Genomic DNA, 13852 nt, shown 5'->3' on the forward strand with positions numbered 1-13852 from the left:
CACGTTGCACTCGTTCTTGATCTCTTATTTTCCGTTCCCTTATTACTTTCCTAATAACTGCTTCTCAGGCTTCTCTCTTCCTTTAATATTTGCTTGTGTGTTTGGCTAGGCTTCTCCACATTCTTGGTATGGCATACAATGTGCCATCACTGGAACAAGACGTCAGAGCTTTTCAGTTGCTGGGCGTGGGGTTGCTCCTCCAGAAGGGTTTGCTTGGGCTGTGCGTTCCAGCTCTCTCCACGAGAGTTTTTACTCTGCTTTATGGTAGGTCTCTGCTATAGCAGTGACTTTCTAAAATGGATGATACCTGGTCTTGTAAACAATTGCAAGTATCTTGGCTTCAGTGAGACACCTTTCTCAGTTGGAGCTGCTGGAGCCTTGTGGTCTGGAGCCTCTACTCTGTCTTGCGGTTCACTGAGGCTCTCTTCTGTTTCTTGCTCCTAGCTGGATATAGTCCCTTCTTTGCTTTAACTAAGCGTTTTAAGGAATCTCACTAGTCTATACGGTCATTTGTGGCTTGGCATTTTTGTTTGCTGGGACCCTATCATGGCATTTTTTTGCTCTGTGTGCCAGGACCTCTGAAGTTCAGTCCCCTGAACCCACAGCATTTCTCCTTTCCTCTTTCAGCCCCTTCCCCTCACAGGTTTTTGCGTGTTGATCTTGTAAGGCGGAAAAATCCTCTCCCCTCTGAATTCTTCAGAATGTACATTAATGTTAATTATCTCTTTAGTTTGCTAGTAGAAAATGAGGAGGGACAGAATTAATCAAAGAAGCCATCAATTGTACTCTTTAAAGGCATTTCCAGATTTTTGACATATTCAAAACTGGAGAACGTTGCTCCTCACTAGTTCCTTCTATCAGAAGATAATAGGCATAACTAGAGAGAGAAGGCAGACGCTGGTCATTACACATGCTTTCACTTTCTGCAAAGAATAGACACGTCTAATGGTTTCAGACCTGGAGTCCCCCTTCCTTCAATTTTAGCCAGTTGTTGTCAAAGACATGCTGTAATCCTTTTCATTTCTTGTATTTCTTAATCATATTTGGTAGCTTGGTGACTTTCTTTAGCTGGAGCAATGTGTTAAACTTTTTTTGGCTGCCACAGAGAGAATTCTAAATAAATATTTTGCTGAACTAGGTTCCAGCAGTTTTGGTACGTAGCCTAACACCATATATTGTGGTGTGCAGGGAAAATCGGTTCTCCAAAGGGAACTCAATAGCAGCATGGATCTTCTGCCAAAAATTCCTAATTCTGGGACTGTACCAGGAAACTTGTGTGGGTCCCGTTCTGCTCCTACTAAAGTCAAAGGTAAAGCTCCTGCTGACTGCAGTGGGACAAGGCTCAGGCTCCAACACTCAGTCCTCACATTCCTCCTTCACGCGTTTTCCTTCAAATTCTTACTCATTTTTTAATTTATTTTTAGGCTCTGGAAATGTACTAACCCTTGCTCTCTCCTGTACGTTTTCTGGAGGGAGAATCACAGACAGGAATCATTTTCCTCACCTCTCACAGCGTTTAAGAGGCGCTCCTGTTCTGTGCCCCAAAGCGTGGCTGGAACTCAGCAGCTGTAATCCGGAGTGACAGATGAGCAAGTCAGATCATGAAAGGAGGGAAAACTGCTGTGGAAAAGGAGAAAACAAACAGAAGAAGAACTTGCAATCATGTCAGAAAGGCAAGAAGTGATATCTTGAAAGAACTAATTTTGTATTTCAGTTAGCCCTGGGTTTACTTGGAGAGATAAGAGGAATCAGGGAGAGGCTGTGGTCAAGCAGGAGATAGCAGGCAGGGAAAAATGGGATCTCGGGACATTTGCCATAGGAAGTGAAACTCCAGCACCACTGTGTTGCAATGAGTGCTAACACGTTTGGAGCTTGACCACCTCTTTTGGTGTATGTAAGTACACAGACGGTTATATATAGCTCTGGAAAGAAACACACGTGACCTGATAGCTTTAAACACAGTAGGTTTTGTTCATTGGGCTGTAAGAACACTTGCAAGAAGCAAGTGTAAGAATAAAACTGATACTGATTTTTGCCATGGAGCTTCAAAGGGATTTGGAGCTGATCAAAAACACAAGGCGATGGGCTACAAGCTGGGGATTGCTGGGCTCTTTCCGACAGTGCCACACGCTCCCTGTCTGACATCGGGGAAGTCATTTGGTTTTGCTTGTGCTTTTTCACCTGCTTGCTTCATCTGCATTAGATGGTGCTCGTTTCTTCTGTTGAGAGCTTCAGCAGCTCTGAAGGGTGTTAATATCAAAGGAAAGCAACTACGCTGCAGAGTAAGTGCAAGAGCTGCCAGGCAGCGAGACACCAGAGGGAACAAGGAGCCTCCCTCACACATTCCCGACCCCTTTGTGGACACATGGCTCGGACGTGGGAGCCGTGTGCGGTGAGGAAATGGAAGGGCACAGGTAATCCTTCCCCCAGCCCCTGTCTCCCTACAGCCTGACCAGCCCGCGGGCTCCTTATGGGAGAGTAGCCAAGGAGCCTGCCCAGACAGCCCGAAGGCAGGGTTAAACCACAGCAGGGGCTGTAACAAGGACCTAAGGAGCAAAGGGACAAATGGCAGTGAAGAGTCCTCCTTTGCGAACTTAATTTTTTAGCTTTGAATACGGAAAACTGAACAACCAACGCTATTTTTTAAATTTTCTGCTGTTTTAGGTCACTGCATAATCAGGGACAGCAAAGCTTTGTTTTACACCCTGGATGTGCAGCTGGCAAGAATCTCAAGTTGTGCCTTCTTCAGTGCAAACACTGCCGGCAAGGGGGATCTCGACACATAATGCCCCCAGCCCGTCTCGCCATGGGCTGCAGGCTGGCTCCTGTACTAGTCGACGTGCACTGAAATGAGGGCAGGATTTACCCAGGGCTGCTCTCGGGGCAGGTTCTCTCCACAACAGCCCTATTGCTGATGTTAAAAGGTTAATAAACCAACTAAATGTCTAGTGCATGTGTGACATCTTATTTAAGGGATTGATAGATTTCATGGAATTGCATCAAACCATTCCAAACCCAATCTGTAATGTACATATTTTAGTTCATCTTAATGCTAATAAACAAAACCTAAATGAACTATAATGCTGCAGTTGTTGGAAGCCATTCAAGTGTGGTTTAAAACAGAAATGCTGACAAAGTTTTCATTGCAGCAGTGTCCAATACCTCCCCAGGCAGGCACCATGTTCTCCCTGAACAGACAAATTCCCATGATCTGCTGTCGCTTTGTTAATGCAAGGTACATAGACAGGAAGACAAAATGTTGTCAGCTTTCACCTTTGGCTTTCAAAAAGTGAAGAAAATAGGAAATCCTCTGGTAGCCAGTGAGACTACATAGACTCTGGATGATTCAAGGTATTGAAAATGAATTTGAGTGTGAAATTAAACTAAACTAAAACATGCAGGTGTTTTGCATGAGAATAATTTTTTTCCCCTGTAACTTTGGCTTCTGTTATCCACAAGAAAATTCACTGTTCTAGGTTTGCTCTTGGTTGTCTCACAATCGTCGTCCCCCCACCCTTTTCTGCCTGTTCCACACAGAAAAGGCCTTTTCAGCAGAGTGGAGCATCCTCAGTGGTAACAATATAAACTCCTTGTCTTGTACAACCTTTCCTTGTTGCCTTATCATTTCTCTTGTTTGCTGCTGCTTGATAATACTTTTGGTTTTATTTCACATCACCTTTCTCCATTTTACCTACAACTTGAAGGTCTTTGCTGCAGGTCTAGTGTGAAATCTTTGTTCTTGTAGGACCCGGCAAAAGCCAAATACCACAGCCCTAACTCACATTAAATTTCTGCTTAGGTCAATGGAAGTTTTGCTTAAGTAAGGCTGCAGGATTTGACCACAGGTTTGCTGCAGAGCGTGTATTGCAACGTCTGGTATTGTTTAACTCTACCGTGTTTGTTTTGAGACAGTTTGCATAAAGATGTCTTACAGGATAGAGTTACAATAGGCTGTGTTACTGGGACAAGGTAAGAAAACTGGAAATTAAAGTTTAAAAAACCTTTGTCTCTTTAGGAAGACAGCAGTGGGTGTCGTATTTCTTTTGGCATTGTAACGCTACCAAGTTACATCTGCTCTTCAAACATTTTCCAGAGGCAGGCAGGCTGGACCCCACTCCAGTTATACTCGAGATGCAAAACCTCCAGCAGACTCAGCTTTTTCTCTTTATACCATTTCATCATCTCCCCCTCCCACCCCCTCCTCCGTCCCCACATTTTAATTTAACTTGCAGCCTCCTGCCGAGCCTGCCCAGCCGAAGCCGAGGGCTCCCCTCGCTCTTCGGGTGCGCGGATCGGCATCACCTGGCTGCGCTACCCGTCCCCAGCGCTGCCGGCCGGACCGGGCGCACCTGGGGCCGCCGCACCGCTCTCCCTCCCGGCCCCGCCGGTGCCCCGGGGCAGACGAGGCTCGGCGGGCCCGGCTCCCGTCCCGGGTCCGCGCCCGCGGGTTGCTGCGCGGGGCAGCGCGCACCACGCGCGGCCGGGGCCCGGCCCGCCCCGGGGGCCGTGGTTGCTGATGTAATCGCCAGGCAGCCGGCGCTGAAACTTAACACCGCGGCGGGCGGGGAGGGCCGCCGGTGCCGGGGCAGGCGGCTGCAGCGCCGCTCCGCCGCCCGACTCCGCGGGCAGCCGCGGGGCTCCCCCGCCACCCGGCCCCCGGCGCGCCCCCGCCCGCCGCCCCCCCGCCGCCGCGCCCGCCCCCGCGGGCCGTACGCGAGGCCGCCCTCGGGCTTGCGCGGAGCTCGGCGGAGACCTCGGGGCCGGCGGGGTTTCATGGACAGGACCTGACCCTGCGGCGGCGCGGCGCTCGGCGCCGGCTTTCCCTCGGACCTCCGCTGCCCGGGCAAATGCAGACAAATGCATTTGGGAGCCGAGAGGACAAGGCGAGGACGCAACTCTCCCGCGGCACAAACGTAAGCGGCAGCCGGGCGGGCGCGGCGGCGGGCCCCGCTCCCCCGGTCGGCGGCGCCGGGGCGCACCGCACCGGCACCCCGCCGCGGGGCTGGCGGCGGGGCCGGGGGCTGCGGCTCCGCTCCCCTCCCGGGGGCAGGGGACGGCGACCCCGGTGGGCTGCCCCCGCGACCCGGGTGGGCTGTCCCTCACCCCTACCCTCCGAGCTCCAGCCGCCACCCCGCGAGGTCCCGGGTGCCCCCGGAGGGACCGGCTCCCCGGACGGAGCCCGCTGGTGCCGGCGGCTGTGCGTCTCTTCTCTCCCTCCGGCTTTCCTGGATGTTCCCGATCCCGTCCAACATCCTCGTGTCATCCTTCCCCCGTCCGCGCCCCGCCAGGCAGCCTGGCCGTGGGGAGCGCGGCCCGCGGAGGGGTACGTGGGTGTGTTGACCCCTGGGGAGCGGGGGCAGCGTGACCCGAGAGCCGGTGCCCCCCTCCGTTTCCGGGGGGGGAACGGGGGTCCTGGGGCAGGGTGTGCCTCTGCACACACAGGTAACCCGTCTGCTCATCCTCCCTGTTGGTACCTAGCGATTAAAACACAACAAGCAAACAAAACCTGCAGGATTTACGTTTCAGAGCTGAGGCTACTCTTAATAACAGAGAGGACCAGATGAGGTGCCCAGTACTTAGATGTTTCTGCAACAGGCTTGGGTATTTCTAATGCATAGTCCTCTGCGATGCAAAGGCAGAGCTCCGCTCTCTATAGTTTGCCGAAAAGCAGCCTAGGCAAGATGATTGTGAACTTCTGATAGTTGTAATGATACTGTAGTGGTTACCAGTACGTGTCTGTCTTTGTAAAGTGCTTATTTTAGTCTGGCTATGGCTTAAATTCAGTTTAGTGGGAGCTCCGAGCAGGGCAGAGAAGGATTTGTTTTGTGCTGTCATGAGGATTGTGCTGCTGAAGTTGTGCCTGGTGTATAACCTGGGTGCGCTCGAAGGTGGCCTTCTGGGAGACCTGTGTGTTTAATGGCTGTGTCTGTGGGGCTTCTTTGGGAATTGTCCAAGGGAAACATAAAAAAGGGTTTTATCTGACATCTGTAAAGGGATGTTGCTGATAGAGAAACAGAGATTGAGTTAAAGTAATACAGTAGCAAAGATGCAGTTTGCCTGAGTTCAAAATCCAAGACAGCTTCAGAATATATATCTATATGATTATAAATGGACAGAATTTGTATTGTCTACCTGATTTGCTCGACTAGAGAGGAAGCAACCTGGTCGCTTGCCTGTGTTAAGAAACCAGAATCCCACAAAAGGATCAGGTTTCCTTAGCATGTACCAAACCAGTCAATCCCTTGCAACCTAGACCACCTTTCTGTGGAAATGCTGTTAGGTCAGACCTTCTACCTGTATAGGGGTGTCTCTGCAGGTTAAACAAATAAAACTCCTACAGCTGCATGACTCCTAAATCTCTCACCAAATTTGTGATGGAATATTTAACTTTGAAACATGAACAACCTTGTTTTACCTTTGTCTCTTGCAAGTGCCGAGTTGTAGAAAATTTGAAGAGCGATCTACAAAACGTACAAACCCTGGAAGAAGAGAGTATTTCACAGGAGTGGGAATTTGACCTGTATACCTTTGACTTAATAGAGAGTGTACACTAAGTGTTCCCCTGTCTAGACAAGGGAGCTAGTGTAAGAAATTAGGGGCATACTCATAAAACTGTTCTAAAATCACATATTTTTCATTAATTTTTCTCCTTTTAGAAGTACTAACAGAGTTGATTGTTCTTCTGGACATGGTAGTTTCTAATCTTAAACCAAATGCTGTCCAAAGAGTGGACTAAGATTTTCATTCTATAAACCACAGTACTGTTGTAGGACCCCTCTTGGATGTATTGTCCTTTCCTTCTCAGGAGCAATGGCCCTTTTGATACTTTTCCTCTCACCTTATTTTGTGTCTCTCCCTTTCTTCCCTTCTTTTAAATTGTGAACTTGTGGTAAAGGATTTAGGAGCTTCCTGCTTGCTGGTTAGGTGCTCAGTGGCATCCGTGCGACAGGGCACGCGACCCTCACCCGGGAGAGGCTTTGGAGCTGTTGTGTCCTCTCAAGCCATGTTGATAGTAGGTCTCTTAAAACTTGGGAAGCAGCAATGGACCTCCTGGCTAATCTCATTATAGCAGCAAAAGGAAGATATCTTTCTTTTCAGATCTTGAAAGATAAGGTTTTTAACAGCTTGGGGTCTTTGAGAGGCCCAGGGCATCTCTGTCTGCAAGGTGCTATCAACTTTCCCAAAGCCTTCCTCAGGCTTGATGGGTGCAAACTGGGCCATTCTCCTCAGCAGTCCTCAGAGGAGATCCAATGAAGCAGTGCAGGGGGGGCAGGTGCTGGTGTTTAAACCATCAGCACTGGTGAGCACAGTGTTGAATGCATCTGTGCCAGTTACACTGCCAACAGGTTTTCCTGCCTTCTCTAGCAACCAGCTAGTGGTATTTCCTCTTTAAACTGGAGGTCTAGGAAACTAACCTGGAATGAAGAGGATACTGCTGTGCACTGACCAAACCTGAGATCTGTATGCTGCTGAATTGTCTTCGCAGGGTGGAATTTTTCGTCTTTGCTTGCCACAACTTGCTTTGAAGTTTATCAGTTTCCTCATCCATCTGTCATCCCTAATGGAAAAAAAAATATATGGATAGTCGCTGTGCACTCATAGGAAGAGGCAAACAACACAAGATGCCAAAGATTATCAGAAAGATAAGCTCTATTTTAAGTGGTAGAATAGCTCAACCACATTTGATAGTGGCTTTCTCCATACAGTTATGTAGTTGCCCTGAGCTTGTGCTTGCGTGTAAAATAGGAGAGGATGAAAAGGTAGGAGAAGGGGAGGAAGCTCAAGAGATACTTAGACTCTAGGACAGGACATAGCCAAGGGGTATTGGAATAACTTCATGTGTGATATTAAATGGGGGAAAATAGCCAGCATTCGAGTCAGGTGGAGTCTTCCCTGCCACATGATTTTGCGTCTTTCTATTGTGTCCCAACAGGGCAAGTCTCTCCAAGATCTATGGGCTCAGCTAGGGCATGCAGTCCAGGGTTTCTGCATGTTGCTTACTTTGTTCCTTGCAGCTATGGCAGGTGATGGATCAAGCCACGTATGCATTAGATGGTAGGGAGCCTGGAGACTGAGAACTGGCTGCTCTGCAGCTGCAAAGAGTAGTGATCTTGACCAAGAAGGGAGGGTTTGTGTGAACTGATTCCCTCAGAAAGACGGAATTTCATTTTTTCATCTTTGGCCACAGAGAGCTTCCTTGTACAACTTCACTTTAGGTTGCACATGGTTTCATTTACAAAAAGTTGTACTTGTGAGTAAAAGGTAGAAGGAAGACAAACTTTTCCCACACATTAGAGGACCTCCAGCCTTATGGTTGTCTCTGGTCCCTGCTTTTTCTCTTAGCGGATCACTCATCTGTTCTTGACATTAGCTGGAGAGCACTGTGTCAGCCAGGCATTTGTCTTTACCTCTCACTAAATGTTTCTGTATATCCAGTTACATCTGTGTAATTTACAGCCCTGGGAGCACTTTGGAATTTCTTGCCTTCCTACAACATTTGCTGGGAGGTGATGGAGGCAGATACCTGACACAGAGCTTGTCCCTGGCTGATGTTGTGGAAGAGGCTCTTGTAACATTAAGAAGAGTCATCGTTGCACTTTGGGCTCTGGGGTTCTTTGAACATCCTGACTTTAGAGCTAACTAAAATGTCTTATGCCGTTTTTAATTGTGAATACATTTTATGCTCATGAAAGTCAAATGAAGAGTTGTCCTGAGTTTTAGCTGGTACAGTGCAATGCGTGGACTTTCTTCCTAACACAGCTGTCTCCTGTCACTGAGCTTCTCATTAGATCAAAAGATGATGCACTGTGTGACACAAACTATGAACTTGAATTCTGTTCTTTAGAACTGAAAAAATCGAAGTGAGTGTCCCATAGCTGACCTGCTCTTTGGACAACAGTCAACATTAAGTCTCTTGCGGAAGTGGCAGAACTGCTCCAGTAGACATTTCGTGGCTGTAGCAGGAGAAAGCCTGAAGAGAGGAATAGCTAGGGACCGCAGTGGTTAATCAAAAAATGTGCCCTTACAAGCATATCGAGATTTGTAAGGTGTAGTTTCCACCCCACTCCCCTTCTGTGATCGGAACTGGAACAATGATGCATATTTTTTAATATCCTGTACATTCTGTGCATTTTCTTCTAAAAAATGTGGTGTATCTACAGTTTTACAGTGGCAATACCAATTATAAAATACTACCATGCCTTACTGTTCCTTAAATTGGTCATTTCTTCTGATTGCCACAACCGAAGCTCTCAATATGCAAATCCACATGTAGATGTATAACCGATGGACCTCATTTGTCCAAGATCCAGCCCACTTATTTGCTTTGAAAACTCCGAGCAGATGTTTTGAATAATGGTGTGGGAGACTCTTTAAGATATACCATAGCAGGAAAAATCTGTTTAGTCTAATTCTATGAAGCTTCTCTTCCCTGCCCTTATCATTTGAAACCCTGTTTAAATACGTGCTTTGCCTGAAAATCAGTGTGGCAATTTGTGATCAGGCTGCCGATCAAATGGAAAAGGACAGGACAGCAGAGAGGTTTGCCCGCTGGAGAGGGGCTGGTGGTGGATAGTGCAGGTTTTGAATTATCATTTGAACCAACACAGTCGTAAGGAATGGGAATAGGTTGGGTCTATAGTGCTTCCTTTCTCTTCCCAGCATTTGCCGGGGGTGTTTTTCCTCACGACGGGAATTGGGGGCAGGCTCGGCCGGTGGGCTTTGGTTGGCAAGTGTCTGCCAGGGGCTGGGCTTGGGGGGGGCGGCTGAGAACTACCTGCTGCTTGGGTTGGCCGGGGCTGGGGAGGGGGCCCCCGAGAAGCAGCAGCACCAGCTGTGAGTGCCCTCTTGGTTTGAAAACCGGGATGAAACCCCACCGTAAAACTACCTAAGTGGAAGGAGAATAAGTAATCGAACCCATCCGCTGCTAGATCAACTAATTTTGACTTCCCCCCCCCCCCCCCGCCCTTTGCTTCACTGAGCAAATTGATAAAACCAGGTTTTTGTTCGGTGGGTTTCACACATTTGGATGTTTTGGGAACGTTTGAATTGCAAACCCTTGAAAGCAATATTAAGATTTTTCACTAAATATTGCTCTGTGTGTGTGTACGTACACATATATATATAAAAAAAAAATGTAAATCATGGCATGATTTCTTGTCACCGTAGCATTACCAATACTTGGTTTATGGGTACGTTACCCATTGAGCTGAAGGCAACCCGGCAGTGAACACTCGGTGGGAGGAACTCGTCTGTCACTGCTGTTTGAACCGTCCCTTCCTCTATAAAGTGGCAGGGTTTTCTTCCTGCGCTTTTTTTGCTGTGCAAACCTGAATAATTAGCTGGCAAAGTTACACCACACCAAGTTAGGGGGGTTTAGTTGCAACCGTGTTTCTTTCAAATACTGTTTATTCCAGATACTCAAGGGCTCTCCAGCACGGTCCAGCCAACGCTTTTCATCAATCTAGCGTATAATATCCTGAAAAGTCAATGAGGTTACATACGTTAATGAGCAAGGGAGCTGAGCCGAGGCTTGCCTGTGGGTTGAGTAGTTAGCATCAGAACTATATTTCTGATATTTTAGAAATATTTCTTCTGAGAACTAAGTAGATATACGTTGCTGTTATTGTTATGTGCGTCTGTTTCTGTGCCTGGATGTCCAACATTAACAGAAAATATATTTCTCATTTATTAAAAGATTCAGTCTCATCAGTGAGATTAGATGCTAATCTGCCTGATGTGATAATTGAGTAAAAAAACAGCAGTCTGGTTTTAACCATGGTAAAAATGTATTCTTTGCCCAACATCCACCACTCATGTTCTCAAAATTTGCTTTAAATAAATCCATATCCACCTTATATATGTTTGTTGCAGTGGGTAAACCTATGATACCTATCAGTATTGCACTCTTCTACCTAAGCATGAGGTTTTAAGTCAAAATGTAATGGGATTTTTTTACTTTGTGAAGAGTGTGTCTTGTTTGTAACATGACAGAATTTTATAATACTGGAACAGAAGTGTGACACTTTAATTTACGGTAAAATGATGGGATATAGTCACAAGACTGATAGCAGGTCCGAAGTATCTAATGATCTCTACAGGCATTAACTTGTCATTTATTTTATAGTTTCTTTACTATAGTAAAGTAACTTTTTCTTTTTTCTTTCCAGGAAGAAATTTACTACATAGCAGTATTCATATTTGAAGGCTGCTGCAAGAAATATAAACCAGATGCAGTTACTTTATTAATATAAGCCAGTGTAAAATATATGTACTATATATGAGGACATACATAATCCTTGATCTTTGTGTAAAACATTTCAGCATCAGTGGAAAGTTGTACAATGTGACGGCTTTGATCCAGGACTTCCTGGAGTCAGTAGTGTCCTGCCGTTGATTTTGGATGTTCAATCAAGCTTCTAATTCCTTGGACTTCTGAAGCTTCAGACCTTTTCTCACATGTTTTTTTTCTTTCTTTCCCTTTTAGGAAAACTCTCCTTTTTATTGCAATATGTATAGCTGTAGGTGTTGCACAAGTACCCAAACAAGGTGAGAACAATTTTTTTCATAACAGGACATTTGTATAATCTGTTACTATATGAAAAGAGTAAATGGCTGCTGTTACTAGCGACCTTAGCTTCAGTTCCTTAATGGTGACTTAAAGAAAATACCAGCTACAGCATAATGAGAGCAAAAGTTTATAGCAACCCGTTTGGAAAAGATGACCTTTTGAAAATTATTCAGATTTTCTGCCTGTGAAATTGCTTACATATTTAAGCAAGCTCTTCGTGAAAGAGAAGCCTTGTACGGTGAAAAGGCTTTGATTGTGTCTTCACTGCAAGTGGGTGTCCTTGGGGGTGGCAAGCTGTGACTGTGTTACCTTTGCACTTAGGCCTGTGGAAGCAAACCGCTGCATATAATAAAGGCTTAGTCTAGGCTGGCATCAATAAAGCAAAATGTGAAATTGTGTATTCGTTTGGTTTTGCGTTCAGATGCAGATGTTAGTGAGGAAATAGGCTTGTCCTGTTTTTAGCTTCTTTTTTAATCTGCCAGCTGTTACGACCGCACCAGATGTGAGGGAATATTCGCGTCCCAGCGGCGGGGGCTAACGTGCCGTTTAGTCATTTCTTATCTGCCAGGAGAGTGGCAGCATCAGTTCTCTGCCATGTTCTTTCACCCTACGGGTGAAGCAAGGCATAGGCCATCCTTGCCTGGGAGGTGTGTGACCTGCAATACTCAGCTGAACACTAACAGCTGGGTTGCGTGGTTAAGGCAAGACTCATTCCTGATAACGTTTTGCTAGAGCCCTGTGGGATATCTCAGCAGCCTCCCACACTTATTCTCACCAATGTCTTTTTCCTTCTCATCACTGCCTGTGGCTGGCAAAGCCTGGTGCTTTTCACTCGTGGGGTTGGGTTTTTTCCTTTTTTTCCCTGCCCCGTTCCCTTTGCAGTTTTGCCTTCCATTAGCTGCTCCTGGTCTGCCTGGTAAGATTATTGATTTTTCGCGTTCAACTCAGTGGGGGATGTACACTTCTGCGATGATGGGATTTCCCCGGATTTTTCTAACAGCTGAGCCAAGTTCTTATCAGAGGAGGGGCAGCACCCGTAGACGTGTGTGGCCTGCCCTGCTCCAGCCCTGAGGGGATGGGAAGGGAATAGGCTGGCTCAGGGAGGCAGGTTGCACTTTCGGGGTGCAGCAGCAGCAGGTGAGGGATGCCGGAGACAGGCGTGCAGCGATGCTTTGGGTTGTCTTCATCCCTCCAGCCCACCCTCCTCCTCTGCAAAGAAATAAACGATTCCTCTCACTTCTCGTGTGCCTCAGCCTGAGAATTGCTTATCTAAGGAGACTTCAGGCGAGGGCTGTGAAGCCTTACAGGACTGGGGCAGCAGCGGCACGGGGGAGCGGGTGCAGCCTGAGGCTTATTTGCCTCTCAGGTGAGAGTACCTCTGTGCACAGAGCTCTGAAGAAATGGGGTAAAGCCTCCAGTCTTGACATGCTTATATTTCATTATTTAGTCACCAGCAGGTGAAGGAGCTTCCCTACTTTTTTTTTAATTACTCAACAGCATTTCTAGGTAGCCGCATGAGAAGCCTGACTGAATGGAAACTCCCCTCCACCCCTGTGCACAGATGCCAGACATGACTTCATTTTCTTTAAGTGCTTGCTTGGGATCAAAGCAAGGCGTTGAACCCTGATGCAACTTTCTGCCCATGGGTGAATTTGGTCCCTCACGCACTTTATTTGCACAGTGTGTAAACGAGGTTGCAAAAAGCAGTTCAGAGAACAGCAGTCTGAGGAAACGTCCTCCAAAAAAAAAGAGCAGCTCAAGCGTATCCATCAATCTCCGTATATAATCTGCAGAGGTAGCACTATTCCTTTTGCAGTGCTTAGAGTTTGTCAAGGAACAGGATTGTCTGCCCATTAGGAATATGTTAACATTTAAGTTGTTATTAAAACTTTCTTGGCAGCTGTATTTTGAAAAAAGAGAGTATTCTGCCAAATACGAAGATGCTAGCTAGAGTAATTAACATTCCTTCTCTCCTGAGCTGATGGGTCAGCCTGTGCATGCTTTACCTGAAAGCTATGCCTTGTTCCTGTTGGTAGGCTGCTATAAATTGTGTTCCGTGAAATACATGTAAAGATACAGCCTCAGCCTTTGGGAATAGTACTTTGAGTGTGGCTCAAGGACACACAGAATCTATGTAGCTGGTTGGCTTTCCTATGCCAGTCATGGGCTGGTGTCCCAGAGAGCACTGGTTGCAGCCAGGTGTCTCAATTTACCCAACTGCAGATGCAGCATCACCTAGGAAATGGGCAAGCTGATGAGTAATTAGTCTCAGTTCTGGTGGAG

General features: G+C 46.9%; 1 protein-coding gene across 1 annotated transcript in view; it reads left to right on the forward strand.

Annotated features, from left to right (window-relative positions):
- Positions 1–4857: 4857 nt before the first annotated feature.
- COL24A1 (collagen type XXIV alpha 1 chain) overlaps positions 4858–13852 on the forward strand; it is a gene marked incomplete at its 5' end in the record, with an annotated part of 145751 nt that continues 136756 nt past the window's right edge. Inside the window, 2 exons of the mRNA XM_082003176.1 lie at positions 4858–4913; positions 11486–11547. Coding sequence (XP_081859302.1) covers positions 4858–4913; positions 11486–11547 — 118 coding nt within the window. The remainder of the gene's footprint in view (positions 4914–11485; positions 11548–13852) is intronic.

Source organism: Phaethon aethereus (genome assembly GCF_964289735.1).
Source record: "Phaethon aethereus genome assembly, chromosome: 8".
NCBI lineage: Eukaryota > Metazoa > Chordata > Aves > Phaethontiformes > Phaethontidae > Phaethon > Phaethon aethereus.